The sequence below is a fragment of the Ooceraea biroi genome, chromosome 12 (assembly GCF_003672135.1).
Source record: "Ooceraea biroi isolate clonal line C1 chromosome 12, Obir_v5.4, whole genome shotgun sequence".
In the NCBI taxonomy this organism is placed as follows: domain Eukaryota; kingdom Metazoa; phylum Arthropoda; class Insecta; order Hymenoptera; family Formicidae; genus Ooceraea; species Ooceraea biroi.
The window spans coordinates 10,736,154-10,763,490 of record NC_039517.1 but is presented as its reverse complement, the minus strand read 5'-3'; the positions used below and the strand labels follow the sequence as shown (position 1 = coordinate 10,763,490).

General features: G+C 38.7%; 5 protein-coding genes across 12 annotated transcripts; all 5 read left to right on the top strand.

Annotated features, from left to right (window-relative positions):
• Positions 1 to 2,738: 2,738 nt before the first annotated feature.
• Positions 2,739 to 4,924, top strand: LOC105279485. Of its 2 annotated transcripts, XM_011339301.3 has the most exons (3): positions 2,739 to 4,158; positions 4,232 to 4,378; positions 4,659 to 4,924. In XM_011339301.3, exons 1-3 carry the CDS (start codon positions 3,444 to 3,446, stop codon positions 4,829 to 4,831), a joined length of 1,035 nt encoding a protein of 344 aa, XP_011337603.1. In that variant the 5' UTR covers positions 2,739 to 3,443; the 3' UTR covers positions 4,832 to 4,924. The 2 variants fall into 2 exon arrangements, with proteins under 2 accessions (XP_011337603.1, XP_026829889.1); XM_026974088.1 differs by having other exon boundaries at positions 2,739 to 4,378.
• A 3,527-nt stretch (positions 4,925 to 8,451) lies between these two features.
• LOC105279459 lies at positions 8,452 to 14,376 on the top strand. Of its 7 annotated transcripts, none has more exons than XM_026974196.1 (4): positions 8,463 to 8,839; positions 9,268 to 9,330; positions 12,490 to 12,630; positions 13,732 to 14,376. In XM_026974196.1, exons 3-4 carry the CDS (start codon positions 12,512 to 12,514, stop codon positions 14,366 to 14,368), a joined length of 756 nt encoding a protein of 251 aa, XP_026829997.1. In that variant the 5' UTR covers positions 8,463 to 8,839; positions 9,268 to 9,330; positions 12,490 to 12,511; the 3' UTR covers positions 14,369 to 14,376. The 7 variants fall into 7 exon arrangements, with proteins under 7 accessions (XP_026829995.1, XP_011337591.1, XP_026829997.1 ...); XM_011339273.3 differs by lacking the exon at positions 8,463 to 8,839 and adding an exon at positions 9,563 to 10,500 and having other exon boundaries at positions 8,846 to 9,330; XM_026974194.1 differs by lacking the exons at positions 12,490 to 12,630; positions 13,732 to 14,376 and adding an exon at positions 9,563 to 12,194 and having other exon boundaries at positions 8,452 to 8,839.
• Positions 14,377 to 15,721, top strand: LOC105279452. The gene is made up of 4 exons (XM_011339243.2): positions 14,377 to 14,499; positions 14,695 to 14,875; positions 15,048 to 15,213; positions 15,487 to 15,721. Exons 2-4 carry the CDS (start codon positions 14,747 to 14,749, stop codon positions 15,639 to 15,641), a joined length of 450 nt encoding a protein of 149 aa, XP_011337545.1. The 5' UTR covers positions 14,377 to 14,499; positions 14,695 to 14,746; the 3' UTR covers positions 15,642 to 15,721.
• Positions 15,722 to 19,116: 3,395 nt separating this feature from the next.
• On the top strand, positions 19,117 to 20,860 carry LOC105279553. The gene is made up of 3 exons (XM_026974349.1): positions 19,117 to 19,643; positions 19,690 to 20,223; positions 20,312 to 20,860. The coding sequence occupies exons 1-3, from the start codon at positions 19,117 to 19,119 to the stop codon at positions 20,775 to 20,777; spliced, it is 1,527 nt and encodes a 508-aa protein (XP_026830150.1). The 3' UTR covers positions 20,778 to 20,860.
• A 2-nt stretch (positions 20,861 to 20,862) lies between these two features.
• LOC113563136 lies at positions 20,863 to 22,869 on the top strand. Its single transcript, XM_026974348.1, has one exon. The coding sequence runs from the start codon at positions 20,863 to 20,865 to the stop codon at positions 22,867 to 22,869; it is 2,007 nt and encodes a 668-aa protein (XP_026830149.1).
• The last annotated feature ends 4,468 nt before the right edge of the window (positions 22,870 to 27,337 follow it).

Here is a 27,337-nt window from a genome sequence, read left to right as displayed (position 1 = left end):
CAGGAGAGTATGGTGGGTGTGGTAACACATCCCATCCAAGCTGTAAAAGCTTCTGGCGAGTGACCAAACTTGTGTGTGGTCTGGCATTGTCGTGATCGAATACGACACCTTTCCTATTCGCCAATTCTGGTCGCTTCTGCTTGATGGCAGCATCCAATTCATCCAGCTGACGACAATACACTTTCGAATCAATCGTCTGGTTGTTTGGTAGTAGCTCGAAAAATACGATTCCCTTTCAATCCCACCATACAGAAAGCATGATCTTCTTTTGATGAATATCTACCTTGGATGTCGATTGAGCAGGTTCATCTTGCCTGGACCATGATCGTTTTCGCTTAACATTGTTGTAAACAATCCATTTTTCATCTCCAGTTATGATTCGCTTCAAAAATGGTTCATTTTCTTCACGTTTCAACAATGAATCGCAGATGGTAATGCGTCGAATCAAGTCAATTTCCTTTAAATTGTGTGGAACCCAAATATCGAGCTTTGAAACGAATCCAAGGCGTTTCAAATGATCGTAAACGATTGAATTCGATAAATTTAACTTTTCAGCAATTTCGCGTGTTGTTATGTGACGGTTTGCATCCACCAGAGCCTTTATTTTCTCGTCATCAGCTTTAATTGGCCGACCTGAACGTGGCGCATCTTTCAAATCGAAATTTCCAGTACGAAATTTCGAAAACCAATTCTGACACTGACGTTCACTCAATACATCTTCTCCGTACACGGCACACAATTTTTTTCTCGCTTGCACTGCATTTTTACCCTTTCGGTAGTAAAAAAGCAAAATATTACGAAAATGCTCACTTTGATTTTCCATGTTTGATGTGATGCCAAAAAACAATTACTTGACAGATCGCAACACAATAAGATACTAAATGACGTCTGAAATGTCAGTTGTCAAAATATAAAACGAATTTGCCGCTTAGAGTAAGGTTAAGTATCGAGGAACGCGACTAACGACATCGCTTTGTGAAAAACGAAATTACTTTCCGAACAACCCAATATTTAAACCGTTTCTTAAATGGTACTTTATGTTTCTTAGACATTAGATACGTCTAAGAAACATATATTAGGCTAACATGTGCTGCCTGGGTAGCCAAGTACCTCGAAGCAATTCAGTTTGAGTATTTTATCCAAATGTTTTCCATGCATACTCTCTTATCACATGACGACATTGAAGTACTTGGCGTGCCCGTGTCGCAGTGGTCATGTCTTCTTCTAAATATCTTTTAAAATTCTTATAAATTTGTACAGCATCTTGATTTGTACTGTATTTTGTATCTTGATTTTCAATAATGACTCATAAATCTTGTTAGTTAGAAATAAAATGAACACATTTACAGTTTTGCAGACTAAGAAAGTGATTATAAATATCTCTTTTTATTACTTAGTCGATACACATAATTTACATGTAAAGTACAGATTATAGGTAGGACAACATGTTTTAATACAACCCGAGCACGCCAAGTACTTCAATTGTCTCCGGCACACCAACGCGACGCGACACGTGATGCGCGATATGCGACGTGCGATATCCAATGAGCGTACAGTGTTTATGGAAAAGCTGTACGCTCATTGGATATCGCACGTCGCGTATCGCGCATCGCGAACCGCGTCGCGCTGGTCTGCCGAAGGCTAATGTCGTCATATGATAAGAGAGTATGCATGGAAAACATTTGGATAAAATACTCAAACTGAATTGCTTCAAGGTACTTGGCTAGTTAACTATTGATTTCATATTTAGTTTTGATTTTTATAAATAGCATTTTAAATATTTTGTTGCGTATAAGGTGAGATTTTTTATATGCTTGGCGTACTCTTTTCACCTTTATAAGGTTTTTTTAATGATCTCATTGCTTTTTGTAAATTTTGAGATATCTCGAATCTGCTTGTGCAGTCTTCTTTAGAATCGTTTGTAGTTAAACCGAGATATCTAACAAATGGCAGAGTTAGCAATTTTTTATTTAAACAAATGTTAATAACTTTGAAACGTTCAACTACAACTAGAAACGATTCTGAAAAAGATAGCGCAAGCGGATTCGCGATATCTTAACATATTGCAAAGTTAGCTATTTTTTATTTAAACAAATGTTAATAACTTTTGACAGTTCAACTACAAACGAAACAACTAGAAACGATTCTGAAAATGATAGTTCAAGCGGATTTGCGATATCTTAACAAATGGCAAAGTTAGCTATTTTTTATTTAAACAAATGTTAATAACTTTTGAAAGTTCAACTACAAACGAAACAACTAGAAACGATTCTGAAAAGGACAGCGCAAGCGGATTCGCGATATCTTAACAAATGGCAAAGTTAGCTATTTTGTATTTAAACAAATGTTAATAACTTTTGACGGTTCAACTACAAACGATTGTCAAAAAGTCAGCGCAAGCAGATTTGCGATATCTCAATACTCAACGTATCAGACGCAGTGTGAAGTCTCCATAACGCGCTTATGTGAACGCACCTTGATGGACAAACTCACTTTGCATGTGTGCGTGCGAGCGTACGTACGTGAGTCTGAAACTTCTTAAGGAAAACGGAACGTCACAATTCTAGTATACGATTACGATATCTAAGGATAGACTGCACCAGTCGCGTTCGGAGTGGTCGCGATCGAAAGCTTGCATCCATATTATGTTATTAAAGTGCCGTTAGATTTTTACATAAGGCTTTAGTTTCTGAGATATTTTAATCGAAAGTTTGTGTGACGTGAAATTCCGGATAAGCTACTTAGTAGCGCGCGACGTCTATGCAGTGGCTCTCACCGCTCGGAACCTTGTTCTTTATATACTTGGTGTCGCGACGCTACTACGTCACTTGATTAAGACGAGAATATTTAATCGGAGGTCAAAACATATTGATGTACGATTTCACTTTATAAGCGAAAAGGTTAAGGAAAATAATGTTAATATTACATACTAGAGAAACGCCTGTCTACGCCAGGCGTTATCATTGTTGAAATTAAAGATTTCAAGAATTTTCTCATTACCTGGGAGTGAACCCCTATCACCATGCAAAATTGGGTGTTTCTAGCATGTCGGGAAGTACCCGATCAATTCAACGACAGACAGAATAAGGATTTTATATGTATAGATTGTAGCACTAGTGATCAGATTGCTGATATATTCACTAAACCATTGAGTACAATTAAATTTAAGAAATTTAGAGATAAGTTAGTACAGTAAGATTATATTATTGTTAGTATATACAAACGTGTAAAACTGTGTTTATTTGATTTTGTTTATGAAAAGAAAATTAAGATTAAGGGAAAGTGTTCGATAAAGTAATCTAAATTTTGAATTAGGCGCTAGAGTGTAAGTGAGTGTAGATGTTGCGTGCGATAAGTTGGGTGGCCCCCATTTGGACACGTAATACGATGATATTATGATAACGATATTATGAGAATGATACGATGATAACGATGATATTGAAATGTTAAGCCCATCTAGTGCCAGCAACGACACAGATGAAAGTGAGTTCGATGGAAAGTCCTCTACTTCTCGAAAATTTTCTCAATGTGAGCTAACTGATTTAATACGTGACTTAAATTTATCAAAGAAAGGAGCTGAGCTTTTAGCATCTAGACTTCGTGAAAAAGACTGTCTAGAGTCAAATGTTACTATAACATCTTATCGAAATAGAGAGCAAGCACTACTGCAATTCTTTAGCGAAAATAACGATCTTGTATATTGTAACAATATTTCTGAACTCCTCCTGATAATGGGCTTGCCAGAATATCGACCACCAGACTGGCGGCTTTTTCTAGATAGTTCTAAAAGGAGCTTGAAATGTGTATTACTGCACAATGGGAATAAGTTTGTGTCGATTCCAATTGGTCATTCAACAAAGTTCAAAGAAGAGTATGAAAATGTCAAGATAGTCTTAGAAAAAATAGCTTATTCTCAGCATCAGTGGTTTGTTAGTGTCGACTTAAAAATGGTGAACTTTCTTCTTGGACAGCAAAGTGGGTATACCAAATATCCGTGTCGTCTATGTTTGTGGGATAGTCGTGCAAAGGATAAACACTGGAAACAAACTGTCTGGCCTATAAGAGATGATATAACTGTGGGAAAAGCCGACATCATTCATGAGCCATTAATAGAGAGAGAAAAAAATCATACTGCCGCCATTACATATCAAACTAGGCGTAATGAAACAGTTTGTTAAAGCCTTGGATAGGTCAAGCGACTGCTTCAAGTACATTTGTCGAAAATTTCCAGGACTTAGTATAGAAAAATTAAAAGCAGGGATTTTCGATGGCCCACAAATTCGAAAATTGGTCAAGGATCAAAATTTCACAACTTGTATGACTGTAATCGAATCCGATGCGTGGCTTAGTTATGTAGCAGTCATCAAAAACTTTTTAGGTAACCACAAGGCCGACAACTATCAGGAATTAGTCCAGGGGGTCTATTACATATCTCTTCACGGAGTGAAAATGCGAAAAGTGAGCAAATTCACTAGGTGTTGACCAATCAAATTTTAAATATTCTAGTAAATTTGCTCATTTTTCACATTTTCACTCCGTGAAGTGATACGTAATAGACCCCCAGAACATGCTAAAAAGCTTCGAAAAATTGGGAGCAAATATGAGTATCAAACTTCATTTTTTGCACATCCATTTAGACAAATTTCCTTCCAATCTAGGAGATTATAGTGAGGAGCAAGGTGAACGGTTCCACCAAGATATCCGAGTGATGGAAGAAAGATACCAAAGAAGATGGAACCGTCACATGATGGCTGACTACTGTTGGAGCTTGCAAAGGGACTGTCCACAGCAAAAACATAGAAGAAAATCTTACAAGAAACGGTTTTCGTAGCTTATTACACTGAATGTTGTAGGTGTATAGTATATTCTGTATTTTGTACTAACATATTGTAAATGTATATCAATAAATAATGAATAAAAATTATATGGTTATGTTTTCTTTATATTGACTTTATTTCTTTTATGAATATTTAGGACATAAGTATTGCTCGAAAACTAGAGTCAATCTAGAAAAAATAACTGCATATTCGAAATCAGGAGCCCCTAATTATTTAAAATCGACTCATAAATCTTTGGCAACAGATTTACTGTTCCCCGGTGTTATTATATACAGGGTGTCCCATGGGAAGTTGCTGAAACTAATCAGCTGTCATTTTTAAACGTATGCAGTTATTGAAAAAACAAAAATTGCGTTGGAAAGAGGAAAGTCTGCAGTTTTTAATGGGTATAAATAAAATTTAGCAAAATGTTTGTATATCAGTTTATTTTATTAATGAAAAATATGCTAATAATCAAGTAAGCTAATGATAAATATTTTCAAAGTGTGCACTATCTGAATTTGTACAAAAATCAATTCTTTTACGAAAACTTGTGAAAACTTTTTCTAACATGTCTTTAATGTTGCTGACGACCTTTTTAATAGCTACTACTAAATCTAACACTGTTTCTGGATTTCCGGCATAACAATGGTCCTTAATGTATCCCCAAAGAAAGAAGTCACATGGATTTAAATCCGGCGAGTACGGTGGCCATTCTAGCCCCCCCTGGGCAAATTTGGGGTATCCCAGACCGATGACTCGATTGCCATAAACTTTATGGATTGTTTCGAAGACCTCCTGGGTTCGATGTGGTGTCGCTCCATCCTGCGTGAAATGAAATCCTCTAACCAGGCCTCTTTTTTGCATGAAGGAAGAATTGTGTTTCGAGAAGCTGCTTATAACTTTCACCAGTGACTGTTGATTCGAAGAATTGCAGATAAATTCCTTTTACCGAGATCGCAGCCCATGCTGTTATTTTTTGTGGATGTAAAGGTTTAGCCACGGAAACGTTGGGATTTTCCGACCCCCAAAATCTATAATTTTGTTTATTAACATAACCATTTAGCCAAAAATGTGCTTCGTCCGTGTAAATTATCAATTTTGCATCAAGTTCTCCATCTTCAAACATTCCATTTATCGTCTTGCAGAATCCACACGTTTCGTCATAGCGCGTTTGGTTAGCAATTGATGCGATGTTATTTTATAGGGATGCATTTTCAGGAAATGTTTTAAAATCCTGTGTAACGTTGTTTTGGATATTTCAAGAGCTTGGGCAGCTTTCCGAATGGAAGAATTTGGATTCTCTTCAAAATACTTCTTAATATCTTCAATGTTTTCTTCTACAGCTATAGACACAGAAGGACCTGGCAGATCATGTCTACGGTCTTGGATAGTTCCATACTGCATAAAATTATCGATAATTCTGATAAACATAACACAAAATATTATTTTAATGCAGATTTATTGCCAAAAAATGGAGTGACGTAACGCATACGTTTAAAGAAATAATAAATTCTAACCTTTTCAGCGTGTTTTCGCTCTTAACTTTATGTGTTCCGTATTTAGTACGAAACCCCCTGTAAGCATTGCTATAAACTTTTCCTCTGGAAAAGAAGCACTCGACAAGATAAATCTTTTCTTCCGTCGTCCGATTACTCATTTTGACGCGCACGGACTTGCATCTACCACAACCAGAATAAAACTGCGGACACACAGATGAACGACCGTTAACCGTAAGACCCTTTCTGAAGTCATGGAGGGGAAAACCAATCGTTTACTTTCAGCAACTTCCCATGGGACACCCTGTATTATATATATATATATATATATATTGAAAAAGTAATATGATTAGAATGAGATGATTAAAAAGATATATAACGTATTTATTATAAATATAAATATCTATATATTTATATTTATTTTATTACAAAAGTAAAATTTAATGATATAAGCATATTTATATTATTATATATCTTTTTAATCTTAGATATGCATATATAATAATATTTACATGTAATATATAATACTGCATATATATGTAGATTATAATAAAATATTTATACACATTGAATCTATTAAATAAATTAAGAAATGGAAATATAGAACTTGAAACATCTGTATCAAAGTTAATGCAGTTAGCATTTGTAGAATGTCTAATATCGTTGCGAAGTAATAATTGTCGCATAGCATTTCTAAACTGAAACGCATTAGGGTTATTATTATGGCCGTGGTGACTTCTTATTTTGGAAAAGAATAGTTCAATATGGTCCTGTCAAAATTTGTAGGTTAATATGTATTTATATGATTTATTTTCTTTGCATAAATCTTCAGCTACATCCAAAACTGACATAGCAGCTATAGCAGAACCATAAATAAAGACTTTTCTCGCGTGAATATCAATTGTATAAAAATAACACGTAATGAAGCACAGAATTATGTAAATTGCTAAGCGCAACTTCACCGTGGCCACATGTATATACTATCCGCCATATTACTTTTTCTACCAGCGTTACGCATGCGCGAGTATGTAGTACATAGATTTTGCGGCCATGTATTTGACGCAAGTTAGCGGTCTAGTTATAGTATAGATGTCTGTGAAAAGGAATCAGTTAAGGGATATAAAAGTGATACGTTCATTTAAGCATTGTAAAGAACTATTATTCAATAAACATCTATGGTATTTGTCATATAAAGTGTGTACTCATAACCACGGCTGCTCACATCTAATACTTTTTATTGGTCATACAGAATGGAAAATCCTTTTCCACGAATAAAGTAGAAACAGTAACGCAGTGGTGGCCACTCGACTTAATGTCAAGAACGGAAAAAAGTTCAAAAATTACAGTTTTGTTATCGGCTTCTAACCTCACCTCGTACAATAATTTGCTTAATGTAAAAGTTATGCACTTTGTACATACAAAATATGAATGACCCCGACTCGGGATAGAATAAAGGATTATTAGGGCGCTTTTAAAAGTAAGTTTTCACGCGTAGTAAAAAAGATACGTTTCTGTAAAACTTTTGGTGCATACGATTTGAAAGAATAAAACAGAGCACAAGATTAGGTTCTAATATCGTGCAAAAGGATGTCTTTCATCGTACAAAAGGATTTTTCATTCTGTCCAACCATTGAAAAGATTTATTAAAAAAACTCATTTGTTCTGTCGGTAATACAGACTCCAGAATCCCTTAAGGGGATCCTGGAGTGACTAGTGAAAAGTGTTGCCACTTGCACTCATACACATACAACAATTACAGTTGAAATGCTTTTTATAAAAATTTCGCAATTTGTACGCACAAAATTGCGGTTGTTTACAATCGGGATAAAATAAAGGAATATAATGAAGCTTTTCGACGTGACTTTAGAAGTGTAATAAAAAAGAATAGTATGAATGAAAATCTTGCATGTATGTATAAGTATGTACAAGATTTTCATTTATATTATTCTTTTGTATTGTATTACTACCTGTATTCTGTAAAGGAGAACACGCCTTTCTTTTTTATTACGCTTCTAAAGTCACTTTGAAAAGCTTCATTATATTCCTTTATTTTATTCCGAGTGTAGACTGCCTCAATTTTGTGCGTACAACTTGCCAAATTTTTATATTAAGCATTTTAATTGTCATTTTTGAGCAAATGGCAACACTGTTTCACTAGTCAATGCAGCATCCCCTTAAGGGGAGACATTACTGTGACGGTTTAAAACAATCGATGTTTTGCATTTTCTTAATGTTCGAGGTTTTGAAAAAATGTCAAAAAAATATGTCATAAAGAGTATATTAAAATTAAAGAAGTTATAGTAGAATAGTGTTGGTACCCAGCTGCCCAGATAGCCAAACCTGCGCGAACAAATTCTGAACAGAGTCTGCTGTAAATGTTTGATATCAGAAAGGCAACAGATTTCATACAGAAATTGCTCTTTCAGACGATGTTATCAAACTGTAATTAGAAATGCAACAGAGTCTGCTGACGGGTAATGTGAGCAGATTGGCAGCAGAAATTGAAACTCCCCAGATAACCAAGTATGCCCAAACAACGTATAAAAATAAAATGCTAGCAATTGATATTGGTTATTTGCTAAGAATATGAATTAAATGTTTGAGTGGTTAAATATAGTTAGCATAACGTTAACATTTTGTCGTAATCAAATGCTTTGTTAAGAAGAGACATATTGAATAAGCATATTGTTAACAAAAAGGGAGCATACAATATTTTCAATTTGCTAACAGATGTAGACATATTGCTATTATTATACCAGCATAAATTGTTTATTGTATGCTGTTATTAGGCTGTGCTACAGTGCGCTCCTTTATATATATCGATATGTCGAATATAACAAAACAATGATGATTGCGAAATGCCATAAGCATTAAACGAAAAGCAGTGTTGTGCATGTATCGTTCCGAGCGAAAATTTTATATTTGATTTATTGTGTTTATTTTGTGTGCAGCAAAAACAATTAAAAATTATCTGCTAGTTAAGAAGCATCGAGAAAATATTCATATAAATAATCGTAAGTATACGCATTTCTATTTTCCGTCTATTATTCGAGGTTATGTTATGTGTTGAATATTAATTGGAATTAACATTTTTGTAACTTTTAACAATGTTGTTATGCATCAGTATGCAGATTTTTCGTATTATAATAATTATAGCTGCACAATGATAATACATATAAACGACATCAATAAAAAGTTACACAATTAATAGGACCGTAACCTAAAATACATATTTATTTTTCACAGATTTGCGCCTATCCATGTGTCATTGATGTAAAAGAACACGCACTAAATATTTACATTTTCCGTATATATTTTTATTTTGTGTGTGTGAAAAATGGAGAAAATTAATATGAAACGTTTACGTAAACCCTTAACAAAACTGTTTGTAAGGCAGCAACAAAGAATTCGAAAAGAATTGCGTGAATCAACAATTAATAAAGCAGCAGCAGTTATTGATAATATTGCAGAAAAAACAATCTCACATGATACTTTATCCGACATTGATACAATTCGTGCTTTAGAAAATGAACCTTTTATTATTACATTCATGGATAATAATCAAACTGTCCTTGACAAAAGCAGTTTTATTTTTTCATCAATAACTGAGTGCAGTGATTGTGAAGAATTCAACGCTTTCAGTACTGAAAAGGATTATGAGGAATCTATGAATAATTCATCAGAAAGCGATATTGACATAGTCGATAAAGAATCATTTCAAATTCTTTTAGCAGATTGTTTAAAAAAAAATATCACATGCAGTTGGTAAAGACATCTTGAATGTATTGTAATAAGAAGTCATAAATGTTTAATTGATCTGGCAAAAGATCCAAGAACGTTACTCAAAACTCCTCGTGAAATGGCAAACATTGTTATGATTGAACCAGGAGAATATCTTCATCTTGGTGTGAAGAAAGGAATTTGTCGAACTCTTGCTCTAGCTTTGCCACTTGTCATTCCAGAAATACTTTTAATTGATTTCAATACTGATGGTATGGCATTGCATAGAAGTGATAATGTTCAACTTTAGCCTATACAAATTAGAGTAGCAAATATATACAATAGCAAGCCAGAACTAGTAGGTATTTATAAAGGTCCTAGTAAACCGTGCAGTGCTGAACAATTTTTTGTTGCGTTTATCTCCGAAATGACAGAAATCGTACAGAACGGCATTATATTTAAAGGTAAAATTATACCCGTTTCTCTGAGGTGTTTCATTGCTAACATACCAGCTCGTTCATTTTCTTTAAATCATAAGGGTCACATGTCTCTCAAGCCCTGTTCAAGATGCAAAGTTTCTGGCAAAATGTGTGAAAGACGTGTTGTTTTTCTTGGTTCAAATCACCCTCTAAGAAATGATGTAGAGTATGAGAGAAGAATCGATGCTAGTCATCACAAACAAGGTGCTATTCCACTATCTGGTCTTCCAATGGGATTAGTTTCTCAAGTACCTTTTGATTATATGCACTTAGTCTGCTTAGGTGTAGTTAAAAGAATGCTACGGGCATGGGTTGATGGTGGATTTGAACCAACTCGTCTTTCTGCCACGTCTCTTAAAACTGTATCGGCTAGAATGGAAATCGTAAAACATTACTGCCCTCGCGATTTTGCTCGTTTACCTCGTTCAATTACAGATTACAATAATTTCAAAGCCACTGAATTCCGACAATTTTTGTTGTATACCGGACCTGGAATAATGTATGGAATTCTTAACGAGAGTATTTATCTTCATTTTCTTATTTTACATGCTGCAATCCGTATTCTTGTGTCACAGACTCCTTCAGAGGATTTATTAACATTTGCAGAAATGGGATTACAAATATTTGTAGAACACTGTCCTTCTTTATACGGCTCCCATTTTGTTTCGTTTAATATTCATGGTTTATTGCATCTTGTTCAAGATTTTCGCAACTTTGGATCATTAGATACATTTTTTGCTTTCCCGTACGAAAATAACATGACTGCCATCAGGAGAATGTGTAGAAAGCCAGGCCAAATTTTGCAACAAATTAGAAATAGAATGCGAGAAGGTAGCATTGGGAAAAAAATTGTTTATCCACAGCAAGCTTCGATCAAGATGTTTGATAGTCATAAAAATGCACCTATCACGAATAATCTTTTACTTGAACCTGAACAATATCGAAAATGAGAACTGAGAAAATGTTTTTATCAATTTTGCCACAAAACAATTGTTGTATTTTACACGATCTGAGCATTTGTATAATTGTAAACTTTGTCAAAGTTCAAAACAATCCTTATTTAATTGTAAAGAAATTCACCAGTGTAGAGAATTTTTATGACGTTGGAATTGAATCAGCATCGGTGGGTGTTTATAAGTGCAATGGACTATCAGACAATATCTATAAAGTTCATTTTTCGAATGTAATGAGCAAATGTTATGTTGTACCTTTTTGGCAAATTTCTAACTTAGAGGAATCTTTTGACAATAATAGTGAACTGCTGGAAAATCAATTTATTGTTACCGTTCTTAATATTTAATAAATGTAGTTTGATTATATTATTAGCAATGCAATGTGCTACTAATTATTATTGTTTTGGACATATGATTGTCTAACAATTTTATTGATAATAATTACTAACTTTATTTGCTTAAGTTTTGATTCTATAAATGTAATTCTAAAAATGTTAACATTATCGTATATGTATATTACTTGTAAATTTTCTCCATTCATTTAATGTGTAATAAGAAAATAGTACATGATGTATATATTAAGATCCTGACAATTGACTGGAAATTTAGAAAAGAAAGAAAATTGTAAGTGAATACATTTTCTCTCCTCTTAGGATATGATATTGCATGTGTACGTTCTTTCTAAAAATGCAAATATAAAAAATTGAATGTTTTGGTCCCTTCTATCAATTGTAAGGTTGTGGTTTAATTTCATTGTACTTCGTATTCTCATATATTCTTCAGGTACACGTATGTGTACAATTTTTATAATATTGCTTGTAAAATGCTATATAAAAATTATAGTAGCATGTTGTTTTTCTTTTTTAAATATGCCTTTTTAATAATGCTGAACTCAGTCTGTTTTATTTTTTGTTTGATGGTTAAAACTTTTACAACAGCATTTATTTTAAATTAATAAAAACATTTTCCTTTTTTTTCTTTGTGAACTCCGCAGTATTTACTTTTATTGTTTTTGTTTTAGCAAATAACACTGAATTTTTAAAATGCCTCCATTGCGGCCTCAGAGAAATGTTCCAAAACCACGAAGATATCAATCTTCGTCCAGTGAAGCAGAAAAGACAAAAGTAATAAAGAAAAGAGGCAGGCCAGGACAGACAACCCAGTAAGCAAGAAATATTAAACTAACGTTTTGAAACGTTGATTTTATGTTCAAATTATAAATGTTTCCACATAATATTTTACAAATGTTTTTAAAATATTATTTAGTAATATAATATTTGTAGATATATAAAAATATTTTAGAAATATTAGTATAAATATTTTTTAATGTTGCTTTTTAGTAAACGAGAAACATCAAATAAACGTTTTAAAACATTGATTTTATAGATATTTTAATGTTTTTACATAATGTTTCATGAATGCTTTTAAAACGCTATTTATAAATATTCACCAAGCGACTGATAGATGGCCAGGCCAGGCATAATGTTCTCGCAAGAAACATTTGCGTTATCACCTTATAAATAACCATCCGGAAAACTGATCCAGCACTCTTTTCTTCTTCTTTTCTTTTGAAATCATTATTGCTTGAAATGATATCTCATTCCAAAAGAGTGAGATTCCACTACACGAAATTTAGAGAGTAATTCATAAAATATAAAAATCTACTTTTTTACAAAAATGTGACTTAACTCTGTTTATCTTTGAGGCACTGATATATAGAATTGATAAATATTTTTCTGATGGTTTCTGAAATGTTTTTTTCCCGAAAATTGTTGAAAAATATTGCTTATAATAGAAATAAAATATTAATAATAATGTTGCATAGATGTTAAAATCAATATTGTCTTAACGTTGATAAAATGATAACATATATTTCATAATATGTTTATATATCATTACTTTATAATATTATAAAAACGTTACTATATAATGTTAAGAAAATATAAGCACATTATTATTTGCAACGATATATTACTTCTTTTCTAACATTACTGAAATCTCTAGATGTGACTCAAAGTTTATTCACTATGATGTTGTATACAACATTAAGAGCTACATATTTGAAAATGTTACATGTTGTCAAATATCATTGTATCAACGTTGTATTAATGATTTTTTGCTTACTGGGAATAAAAATGATCACACAAAAATTCAAAAAGCAAGCGGACTCTGTTAAGGAAAATATAATGGTTATGAAGAGAGTTCTTAAACTTCGGCCTGCAGAAACTTATAAACCAATTTCTCTTTGTCTATCTGCATCCAGTTCGAGCAAAAATATGGCATGTGCAATTACGACAAATCATGAAAAGGATTCTTCATCGACGCAATGTTCAACGGCTACAACTTCTACGTCTTTTTCAAGCAACATAGCAAGTGCCAAATCTATACTGAATCATAAAAATTATTGTTCTTCAATTTCATCGTTACAACATCTAGCAACTACAATTTCTACATTTGTCACTTCGAATGATGACAGGTTTGTTACATCCGACACAACATATCGACGTTACAATGATCTGACTTCAGATACGACAAAACATACAGCGCCATTTGGAAACGCATCATATGTACCACCGTCATGGGAACCGATTCCACATCAACCTGAGCAAGTTACACATGTAACAGCTTGTAATTCTGCAGGTTCAATTTGTGACCCAATAGTATATGCTATGCGAACAAGTTTAACTTCAAACGCAGATCACGTAGTAGATAATCAACTCAGTATTTCTACTCACAAGCAACAGCTTATTGAAAACACGCAGAATCTTGATGAAAATACGCAGCCGCAGTTTTTTCGACCCATGGAAACAAGTACTCCTGAACTTCATGAAAACTTATCTAACAATCCAATCAATGAAGAAGATAAACAAGACAAAGATGATAGAAATGAACAAGGCTAGGATAAAAATGAATTAGACGAAGATGAAAAAGATGACAATAGCAATCATTCTATAAACACTGAATGTTTGGATGCTGATCAATCAGTTAATAATCGCAATCAAGCGCAAGATGCCGATGACAGACAAATTGAGTAAGCATATCGGACACATTATTATTAATAAAAAATGTCTTTCTTTACAAATTATATAAAAATTATTAATTATCACTAAAAAAATAGTACTGCAACGTGTATTCACAACTTGTTAGGCAATATATTTGAAAAAACATTATAAATTTAAACTATACAAATTTTTAACTACACAAATTATAAATTTATTTTGTAAAGGCATGGCGATTTCGAAAGACTTTTCAATCTCTTGAGGGACATTCGCACAGAAATGAGGACTAGTTTTAACAGAATCCGTCAACAAATTAGAACTGTTACCAAACCAGACATCTTGCCAATGAAGACAATAAATAGTGTCGAGGAATTCAACCAATGTGATGATCAACTATATACTGACGTTGTAATGTTCCGTATTATTAGAATGACATTTTATTTTTAATGATATAAACCCTTCACTATTATTTCCAAACTTCTTCAAAATATGTTTTCAAACTTTAAAACATTTTACGACAATATTTAATATACTATTTGCGTCACTAATATTTTAATTCATTTGTGTTTAAACTTTTCAGGTTGACTTTCTTACACACATCGGAGGCTTTGATATACGAACTGCTCTTAATTTATGCATGAAAGAAATCATGACAGATGAACTGTCACTTTCTTATTCGTGGTGGGGAAATCAATTAGATAGAACGCTATCATTTCACTCAACAAAATTGGTCAATGCTATACAAGGTATGAACATTACTTTAAAGGTGCGATTTCACTTAACATTTGTCGACGTTGTGAAACTTATTAGATATTAGATAAAAAATATATAAGATTTTTATTAGAACTCTAGTAAACTTCTTTATCCGATAATAACCAATCGATACGTCCGACAATATTGACAAACGTTGAGTAAAATCACACTTTAAAACTAACAATATTATGATAATCTATAATTTTACTTCTTTCAATTATCTATTTAGGAATTAAATTATTAATGTCTTTAAATATATTTTTTAGATGCCATGGCTAATAACGAATATTTTGATCCTCCAACACAAGCTGAATTTAAAGCGGGAATGCAAGAGGCTTTGCGCGTTGCAAAGCAAAGATACAGGAACTCTCAACGAAGAGCAAACCTTCCTGCTGGAGATCAGAGAAGACGACGAGGTTGACGCGGAATAATAATATTAAAAAATTGCCTAATATATATTAAATAGAAAAAATATTTTATATGATTATACTTTTATATAGTTAATTATGAAAATATGAGGTGTTTGATAATATAATATATAAATACATTTATGTACAAGATTATAGTTCACAAAAAATATTATTTACACTCCATCCTAGCATGCGCAACTATAAGCAATTAATGTTAGCACAATGCTAGTAATATTATCCAGCATCTGATGCTAGCACAATGTTCGCGATTAGCAAACAAAAGATGTAATGTAGCCAAGCATCTAATGCTAGCGTAATGTTTAAAACGTGCAAATGTTTCATTTCCGACATCAAATGCTAGCAAACAATAGCACAATGAACGACATAGATGCGTAACAAGATGCTAACATCTTTATTAGCAGCATGAAAGCAACTTGTGTTCACACTGGTTATCTGGGTCTGTCCATAATCAGCCAATACACGTTGCATTCATTTTAACAGCTGATAACAAGCATAATTGGAATCGAACTTCACTTGGTAAGTTCGTTCGATTTTATAATTGGTTGTTATATCCACGTCAGTACTTGTAATTAATACATTAAATATACACTTTACCTTTTAAAATCTAAATCTTTCTATACCATCATCAGTATCCTATTTTCTACAGTAGTGAATTACACAGAGTTTAATTTAATTAAATTGTTTAATGTTTTAATGAGTGAGAACTAGTAGAGTAGAATAGGGAGTAGGAGGCCACAGTTGAGACAGAATATAACCTCTCTGTTGATCCTCCTGGGCACGTATTATGATACTGTTCGGAAACGATTCCGATCGGAATGATTCCACATTTGTCCCTTTTTTCCCTGTTTTTCCCTTTCTTTTTTTAGGGAAAATGTGGGGAAAACGGAATCATTCCGATCGGAATCGTTTCCGAACAGTTATTACAATTAGAGACCTATAATGGGTGCTTTCCATTAACGACACAGTGCGACACAGAGTATCATTTTATCTTTGTTGTTCACTGGTATTAAAAGAAGATAGAATGATACTCTGTGTTGCACTGTGTCGTTAATGGAAAGCACCCAATAAGAGATGCGCTAATGGCCCCCCACCACGACTCCCGTCCGCCATCTTGTACCCATGCTGGTCGTGTTCAGTCACTTCAGTCGTGTTGTGACAATCGTGTTGATTTTCGAGGTTAGTTTTTCCTCGAGGTTATTTTACGTCAAAACCTGAAGTATTCCTCGATTGCCAATCACTTGATATAGTGTAGTGAAACGTAAACTACAAATTTTCAATACTGACAGTGAATATCGGAACGTAGCTGTAGTGTATGAATTCTTGCAGGCTATGTGTATCCTTTTGAAAGGGTATAAAATAAAATAAAATAATTATTTAGAGTATAAAAGTATAATTATCTCGCTTCGCGCGTTGCACTTGACGCGAGACACTACCGTGTCTTTTGATTACACATTATAAGATAAAATAAGACATAGATACACAAACTAACCCTATATTATAAGATCTTATAATATTACAGATTACTGTAGAGTCCTATAATAATTATTATAGGACTCTACAAATTACATAAAACAAGATCTTACCTCATACTTTCTGATCCGACAATCACAATTACTCACCTAACACAGTACACAACACAGGCCCAATCCCACCAACGTCGGTTAATTTTAACCGTAGTTTAACTCACTCTTCGTCTCTTTCTAACTACCTGTCTTAGAAAGAGACGAAGAGTGAGTTAAACTACGGTTAAAATTAACTGACGTTGGTGGGATTGGGCCACAGTCAACTGACACGGGTACACAATGGCGGAAAAAAACACGTGACTTACAGTGACCAATCATGAAGATGCTCGGCATTGGCGTATCTCTTATTATAGGTCTCTAATCACAATACGTGCCCTGGTACGCTTTTGCCTACGCTTAGCGTATAGGCAAGGCCCGTCCATTAGTATAAGCTCTATGGTTGCGCTCCAAGCCGTTTTTTCTTTTCTTCTAAACGATGTAAACTCTAGTAGTTGATTAATTCAAGGTTATCGCCCGTGCTTGCGCCTCTCCGTGTTTTTACCTCAATTCTGTTTGCTAACACACGATTTTTGTACTTCAATAAAGGCTTCAATAAAGTTGGTTTGTGTACACAAACAAGTGTTTCTGGCTGCGCCCAACATTATTATTATATTACCATTAATATTACCATTGTCATAATTTTTGTGTTGGATCATCAACCGGACGCGACACTGGCAACGTAATGTAGAGCGCAAGCGACGAACTAGTTATTACCATAAGCTTATTGCTTTCTGTTACGTTTGGATCGAGGCATACTTTTTTGGCAAGTATGTAGTATACTACTGATCTGGAATTGCAGCAGCCAATCAGACTTTATTAGAAAGAGACGGAACGTGTCCTCATATTGTCTGCTTCTCCAAACAATCTTTTATTATGATCAGCGGTCCATTCTATATGTCGATGCTAGACATGTCTAGCTAATATTTTGATGGATTATTTTTTCCTCTTTGTGAAATAAAGTTTTTTCTCACATTTGTACGTGTAATATAAACAGCGAGATCCCGGTAAAAAATTTTTTATATATCATCATATAAAACTGTACATAATTATATAGAAATATATAAAATTATATATATCAAATATGTCCATATATGTCCATACATACTTCCTTTCTCTTGTATAATTTCTGATTACATATATGTAGAACGAATAATAAGAAAATTAATTGAAAAATAAGTAGAAAAGTAATTTGCGCACTATCTTTTTGTAAAATTGTGAGTAGGTGATAAGATGGGAGTTCTGGACCAGGGGCTCCGAGGGGGGTGCGGAGCGGGGGGTATCTTGGTGGCGCGGGGTATGACGTCACGCGGAGGAGGGTGGTTTCTCTGGGTGCGAGGTATGACGTCACGCGGGGGAGGGGGGAGGGTCTCTGGACCAGGAGCTCCGAGGGGAGTGCGGGGAGGGGGAGGGTGTTTCTCTGGACCAGGAGCCTCGAGGGGGCGGGGGTGGGGGTAGGGGGGTTTCTCTGGACGCGTGGGGCATGACGTCACGCGGGGGTCTTCGAGCGCCGGTACCAGTCAAAGGGATGCTTATGTAAATAGACTACTAGGAACCATGGTATTGTTATACAGAAGCGATAAGAAAATTGCAAGCGCCGGTACCTGGCTGCTATCAATTACGACAAAGACGTTACCGCGCGTGAGATAGTTGATAAATAAAAAAATCTTCGGGACACCGGTACCCGGATTCTAACCCATGGAGCTCTGAGGGGGTGTGGGGAGGGGCGGGTGGCCTCTCAAGTGTCCTCTGGCACGTGGGTCTTCAACCGTCGGCTGCAGTCAAAGAATGTGGCCGCAGGGTGGAAAGAGACGGAGATGTCATATAATCAAACGGAAAAAGGTTTAGCCCCACAGTTGGTTAGGAGCGCTCCAGAAAAGTTGTCAGTGAGAAGTGCTATAGAAACATGGAGCAGAGTGAACATGACCTGTTGGAGGAAGCCAACAATGTCGCTACCTTGGGCGAATATTTCGCGTGGGTGCAACGTTGTGATGAGTGTATTGAACAATTGGAAGAAAAGAGTCGTGCCAAGCGTCCGCGACTATCCATCGGAAATATACAATCGTTAGTGGCTCGAATCGCGCGGCTCGAGGGATTGAAGAAGCGTTTGGAAAGACGCTTTATACATTTCGGTGGTGATTACGTCGAACAGCCTTCCAGCGCAGAACTCTCGTGGCAAGAGATTGATACCGCGTTCGAAAACCGTATACTAACCGGTGCGGTGATCAACGCGAATTACACCGAGCCGCGACGATTCCTGGAAGACGCTAGCAGCATAGTGCTGAGGCATGTGCGCAACGCTATTGAACAACACAACAGCGTAAAAGTGAACACCGTGTTCAACGGCGAGTTCGTGGCTGGTGAGAAGACCGCCAATAAAAGTATCAACACGAAAAATCGTGGCCTCTTCCCTGCATCCGATCTGCAAGAATGGTTCGCACAATACGTGATCGAGCCCACCTTGACAACCCTCGAAGAGTTCCAAGAGCGGGTGGGCGTTGTCGCGTATATTGAACCTGACAATCAGCATTAACAAGTACAATCCCTTGTACGCGGGATGTTACATCAGGTTACCGGAGGAGATCACGACGAAGAAGACCGTAATCAACGTGCATTCTATGGACAATGCGTGCTTCGCGTGGTCGGTGGTCGCCGCTCTGTACCCGGCGGAAAGACACGTAGACCGATCAGCTTCCTATCCGCATTATACAACGGTGCTGAATCTCCAGGGCATAGAGTTTCCCGTAACGCTGAAGAACATTGCCAAGTTCGAACGTCTGAACGACATCTCCATAAACGTGTATACCATCCAGGAGAAGAAGAAAGAAGAGGAACAACTCACGATCGTTCCGATACGACTCACCGATGAGAAGATGGATAAGCACGCGAATCTACTGTACGTGCAAGATGCGCAGGACAACAACGTGGGACATTTCGCTTACATCAAGAATCTGTCCCGCTTGGTGAGCTCCCAGATAAATAAGAAGAATGGGCAAAAATACATTTATGATCGGTAAGTAGCATTATTATAATGAATAAATACCTATTGCTAGCAATTAGCATTGCCAGAAATTAACAGGTTCTTTCTTTTATTCTTGCAGATGTCTACACTACTTCTACACTAATAAGAAGTTGGAGGCCCACTCCGTGGATTGCCAACGGATGAACGATTGCGCCATCGTCTTACCCAACGAAGAGGACAAGTGGCTGCAATTTACACACTATAACCGGAAGGAGCGAATGCCGTTCGTCGTGTACGCCGATCTGGAGTGCATCCTGCAGAAGACGGAGGAGGAGGACGACGACCCGAAGCTGTACCAGTGTCACCAGGTATTCAGCATCGGGTATTACGTGCGGTGCTTCTACAACGACTCGCTATCCGGGTACCGATCCCGTCGCGATACCGATTGTATATCGCGGTTCGTCGAAGAATTAAGAAGTTTAGCGTATCGCGTGAAAGCGACTTTGTCGAGAAATGTCCCCATGGTAGAATTAACCCAAGACGAGCGCGACGCAGTGTTATATCTGCGAGAAACCGTTCGCGCCGGACGACACGCGGGTTCGTGATCATTGCCACTTGACCGGTCGGTACAGAGGTCCTGCGCACGCGAATTGTAACCTAAATTACAGAGATTCGCATACTATTCCGATAATGTTCCATAATTTATCCGGCTACGACGCGCATTTCATTGTCAAAGAACTGGCTAGCAATTTCAAGGGCAATAACGATGTATTGCCGATTAATAAAGAAAAGTACATTTCGTTCACGAAACACGTTTACGGGTTCGATGACAATAAAACACCATGGTATAACCACATGCAATTGCGGTTCATCGATTCATTTAAATTCCTAAGCAGCAGTCTCGATAAACTGTCATCTTATTTAAATAACGATAAACTCCGAATCGTACGATCTGAATTTGCAAAATTGTCGGCTGACGACTTTGATTTACTTACGCGAAAGGGCGTGTTCCCTTACGAGTACGTGGATTGTGCCGAAAAATTAGAGGATACTCGCCTACCGCCGCGCGAATCGTTCTATAGTTCTCTGACCGGTGATACGGTATCCGAGAGCGATTACGCGCATACCGAGAACATCTGGCAGCGGTTCGTCATTCGAACGCTCGGCGAGTACAGCGATTTGTACTTGAAAACGGATGTCTTGTTGTTGACCGACGTATTCGAAAATTTCCGCGATAGCTGCATCAATAGTTACGGTCTCGATCCCGCGTATTATTACACTCTGCTCGGTTTTACGTGGGACGCGATGCTCAAGCATACGTGTATAAACTTCGAACTTCTTACCGATATCGATATGGTCATATACATAGAACGCGGTATACGCGGCGGCCTGAGCCAATGTTCGAACAGGTACGCGCAAGCCAACAACAAGTACATGCAGTCGTACGACCCATCGAAACCTTCGTCGTATCTCATGTACTTTGATGTTAATAACTTGTACGGTTGGGCAATGTGTCAATCACTGCCCTATGCCGAATTTCGATGGGTCGATGACACTTCCAATTTCGACGTGAACGCTATCGCTCCTGATTCATCGAAAGGGTACATTCTCGAAGTCGATCTCGAGTATCCGCAACAGCTTCACGACGCGCACGTCGACCTTCCGTTCTGCCCAACGCACGATAAGTCGCCGGGTAAACGGCAGGATAAGTTGCTCGCAACTGTGTACGATAAGAAGCGGTACGTCATTCATTACTGCAATCTGCAGCAGTGTACTCGTAACGGTCTTCGCGTCACAAAAATACACCGCGTATTAGAATTCGCGCAATCTCCATGGCTCCGCGATTACATCGAACTAAATACGCGATTTAGAACGGCAGCGAAAAATGATTTTGATAAAAATTTGTACAAACTTATGAACAACGCGGTATTCGGTAAAACCATGGAGAATGTGCGCAATCACGTGGATGTTAAACTGTTAACGAAATGGAACGGACCATACGGCGCGGAGGCAATGATCGCGAAACCGAATTTCCACAGTCGCAGCGTCTTTTCGGAAAACCTGGTCGCGATCGAGATGCGTAAGCTCGAGGTGAAGTTCAACAAACCGATCTACATGGGTATGTGCATCCTCGACATATCCAAGGTCTGTTTGTACGAGTTTCACCACGAGTACATGTTACCCCTTTATCGCGAGAAGTGTAAGGTTACGTACACGGATACCGATAGTTTGATTTATCATATCGAGTGCGATGACGTGTACGAGCAAATGAAACGCGACATTGCACGATTTGATACAAGTAATTACGCATCCGACAACGTATACGGAATACCGCTCGCGAATAAAAAGGTGCCAGGTTTAATGAAAAATGAGAACAACGGCGCGATCATGACGGAATTCGTGGGGCTCAGAGCGAAAGTGTACTCTTTGAAAGTAGACGGTAAAAAAGATACGAAGAAAGCGAAAGGAGTCAAGACGAATGTAGTCGCGCGAACGATAGCGTTCAACGATTACATGCAGTGTTTGAAAGACCGCATAGAAATGACTCGAGATCAATCGCGTATAACATCGAAGCTGCATAACGTGTACACCGTTCGCGAGACGAAAATCTCTCTGAGTCCGTACGACGATAAGCGCTACGTTGTACCCGATACGACCGATACGCTACCATGGGGACATTTCCGGATACCGTTGTAAAATATGTAGGATAAGGATAATAATAAAGAGTTATTGTATTCCATATAGTTTCATATAATATATCAATATACTATCGTACAGTTATACATTTATATATTTTATACGTTTGTGAAAAATAATAATAAAAGTATTAAACGACATTGTCTTTGTGTATCCACGAATTGTGCGATCCATCGAATCCCAGCCACTTCACGTAGACCTCGTCACCTCTCCTGCGCAGTACTTTCTCCACGAGGTACACGTCAGGATACCTCACGTGATGCAACTCGTGCTCGTAGAACGCTCCGGCGACTGGTTTGTCGCGATAGTCCTCGAGTAGATAGGTCACGGGGTTGGTACGTTGTACTTTAGCTATGCGAAAAACCTCGGTGGTCCAGTTTGGCACGTAACCCTTCTCGAAGACCGTCTTGTATTTGCTGACGCGTACCGAGTCACCTACTTTGAACCTTGCTGGAGCCGCTATCTTTATCGCGCTGTACACAGTAGTCAAGAGTCTCTCAGCCTCCTCGGGAGTTACGTCGATGGGTCGCATGCCGATCGTTCGATGTTTTCGGGTGTTGTACTCCTTGACGAGCCGCGGTAGCGCGTCGACCCACTTGTAATGTCCGTTGAGCGTAAACATCTGCCACATGGCGTTCTTCAGCGTACGATTGAATCGCTCGACGACCGATGCCTTCAGCACCGAATACGTGGAATAATGATTGATGTCGTGTTTCTTCATGAGTCGTTGCACGTCGGTGTTGTAAAATTCCTTCCCCATATCGGTTTGCAAGTTTTTCGGACATCTCTTGCTCTCTCGAATTATCTGGGCGATAGCCGCAGCTGTCTTGCTTCCGCCTTTGCTCTTGAGCGGCACGGCCCATGCGTACTTGCTCAACACATCGATGACGGTGAGTATGTAGTGGTAGCCTCTGTTGAAACGTGAGTACGGGCGCATCTCGACTAAGTCTGCCTGCCACAGGTCATCGTATCCCCGAACTATGACGCGTCTTCGTGGAAAATTTCGTCTCGCCGGGGCATGCAGCTCCTCGACGAGTCGCTGCTTCTCGGAACTAACGGCACCCTTCTTACGTCCTTCGGAGCTCATGTTTTGATGGGTACAAATCATCGACTGGTCGGCACGTAATATGTGCGAAGATAGTTACATTACGTTGCAAAGCCGTTGGTACCTGTTTGATACACGTTCGTACCTGTTCCTGAGTCGTTCGTTAGCTGTTTGATACACGTTCGATAGCCGTTCGCTACCTGTTTGATACACGTTCGGTACCTGTTGTTGAGCCGTTCGCGGTCGTCCGTTACTACAGGAAGGGGTTCGTACTCCTTCCAGAGTTATTCCAGGACGATTCGCCGAGGCCGGAGCTCCGCGGGGGAAGGAAGGGGTTCTTACTCCTTCCAGAGTTATTCCAGGACGATTCGCCGAGGCTGGAGCTCCGCGGGGGCGGTATGGGGGGAGGGAGACGTGGAGGGGCGCTGGTGGAGGGGCGCTGAAGCAGTGGCGCGGGGGGAGTGGGGGAGGGATGCTCTTCGGGGGGACTGGAGGGCCCTGTCTTTTGCTATCGGACATACTTCGAAGATCGTTTAGCGCGCCCCGATAATTCTTTATGTTCTAATTTGGTGAGAGATATTCCTTCGATGCGAGTGCCGTTGATCGACTGGTGCGTCTTGCTGATACGCGTGTCACTTTATAATGATATCAGCCGCGGGAAGTTCTTGACTCGTTCGTTCCACGTTCGGTACACGTTCAAACACGTTCGATACACGTTCTTAACCCGTTCGTTCCACGTTCTTAAAACGTGCGTTCGCGTTCGATACACGTTCCTGACCCGTTCGTTCCACGTTCTTAAAACGTGTGTTAATTACATTATGTCCCAAAACTGTTCGATACACGCCCGGTACCTGATTGTACCTGTTTGATACACGTTACACGTTCGATACCCGTTTGCACCTGTTCGGTACCTGTTCGTATCTGTTGTTGAGCTGTTCGGTACCTGTTTGATATCTGGTGTTGAACTGTTCGGTACCTGTTTGGTACCTGTTGCTGAGCTATTCGCGGTCGCCCGTTACTTGTTCGTACCCCTTCCAGAGTTATTCCAGGACGATACGCTGAGGCTGGAGCTCCGCGGAGGGACTGGAGGGCCCTGTCTTTTGCCTTCGGTCATACTTTTAAGATCCGTGAGCGCCTGTCGAAGATTGTTTAGCGTACCCCGCGGGGGGAGTGGGGGAGGAGGGTTGTCGTATTCGTTGACCACTCTTTGGAAATCTGTGAGCCCCTTTCGAAGATCGTTTAGCGCGCCCTGGTAATCCTTCATGTTCAAATTTTTGTGAGAGAAATATTCACGCGATACGAGTGACGTCGACGACGAACTGGTTCGTCTCGATGATATACGTGTCAATTTATAACGATACCAGCTTCTCGAAGTTCCTCGATGATCGACAGCATCTCGTTGTCGTGAGAGTTGTTTCCGGCCTGACGCGAAGCGTCGAGCAATCGTAGACGATCCACCAGCTCGTTGGGATCGTCCCAGTGTACGTAGTCGATCGCGTTGTCGTTCAGTGTCATGGTACGGGGTAATCCTCGTCCGGATTTCTTTTTCTTCGTGGGTTCAGATGGCAGTAACGGCGCGATTATGTATTTGTACTTGTACCCCCTGTTACTCTTTACCTGACCCCGCGCGCTGTGATCGCGTCTATACGCGTTCATCACCAGCAGCATGCTCCTGTACTTTTGCAAATCGTTATTCGTGAACACGTCCTCGTCGGGATGTCTCTTAAAAATCAGCTTGTAAAGACCAGGTGTACCTTTGTAGCGCACATTGTCGAGAAGTATGTTATCGTCGTGGTCTATCTCGAATCGAAGACTACCGAACTTCATTCCATCGCTGTCCAAATAAACTCCGTAAACGGTATCTATGTCTTTGTCATCACCGCGTATGACAGCCTCAACATACTTTCGACTCAGCGGGCCCAAGTGAGCCCGCAACGCCTTCTGACCCTCTGACGTTTGCACCTCTCGTTGAACGGACGTCGCGAACGAATCGTTCGTGGTTTCGAAAACGTTCTCGTCCTCGGTTGGAAGATTCGTCGGCGGTTGTACAGCTCGGATCGTCGCGCGCGGCGTAGAGGTTATCGTTGGCGAATCCGGTGCATCGCTCGATTCTATTCGCGGCTGTTTCGATTCGTTTGATTCGTGATCCAATGAGTCGTTCGCTCGTTTCCTCTTTACGCTACTCCTTATCACGTTCTTCTTCTTCTTCTCACGCTTCGGGGCGAGTGGTACTGCGAGCTCTACGTCCGACTCGCGCTTCAGGGGTACTTCAACCGCCACGCTCGGCTCGTCCTTTATCGCACGCGTGCTCGAGTTGTCAACGATTCTTTGCAGTGGCTCGATAATAGGTCCGAGGTGTCTCCTCACCGTGATATCGTCCTCGATCCTACCGGTCTTCAGAGCACGATGTTTCTTGCGGATCGATTCGCTCGTTTTCTCAATCGCCCTCGCGATCTTTTCACGCTTACGAATGTCAGTACTCCCAGCCATGTTGTCGATCATCGGCTAACCGCTCCGCGGTAACGCAAACACGTTAAATCCGTTTCTGTATTGACCGTTAGCGAGCGGGCTGTCCTTGTCTATCACTACGAAACCGTACTTGCGTTGCCAACAACTGCGACACAACGCACAGAAATCATCGTACGACATGTCGGTATTCACGTGATCGTTGTACACGTGTTTCAAGTTGGTACCATCCTGTTTGAACAGGATCAGCAGTTCGCGTTGTCGCGTATAAGATGTTTTGGTATTCTCGCGTACGTCTGACAGAGATAGAAACAGTCGACGTTCGAGTGTCGCCCCATCGCAAAATATTCTCTCACCCTATCTTGCTTATCGCACGCCACGTCATCGAAGACGAAGATCGAGTTTGGACGCGTCTTGTTCGGTGGAATGACGTCACTGTTATTGGAAAACGTAAAATAGCCGATTTCATCTATCGACGACAACAGAGTTTCCAAGTACCGATATTTCGGCTGCTGCAACGACTTCGAGTACACGTACACGTTCTCGAAACGTACACCGTGCGGACTCTCCAGCAGGCTTATCAGAACGTTGGTTTTACCACAGTTCGAGGGGCCGCAGATGATCGCGCGTATAGTGGTTGGCAGCACCGAGCTGTGTTTGCGTTTCTCCTCATTGTCCCCCATCAGTCGTAATCTGTCGTCGCAGTTCGTAACCTGTATCGTCAATGGTTGCCGCACGAATTTCATTTTGTCACTTCTAGGTGGAGGAGTAGCGTCGCCTATTTATAGGCGCGTGAAACCGCGAATCGCGCAGTATCAAAATGTTTGTCACGCTGACGAGTCCTTCCGATATACTCGATTTAACCACTGAGCAGTTACAATTTGTGCCAAAGGTAGTTCTGTTGCGAGTGTGCGGGAACTATATCGAACACGTGTGGAACAGGCTCCCGGAACATAT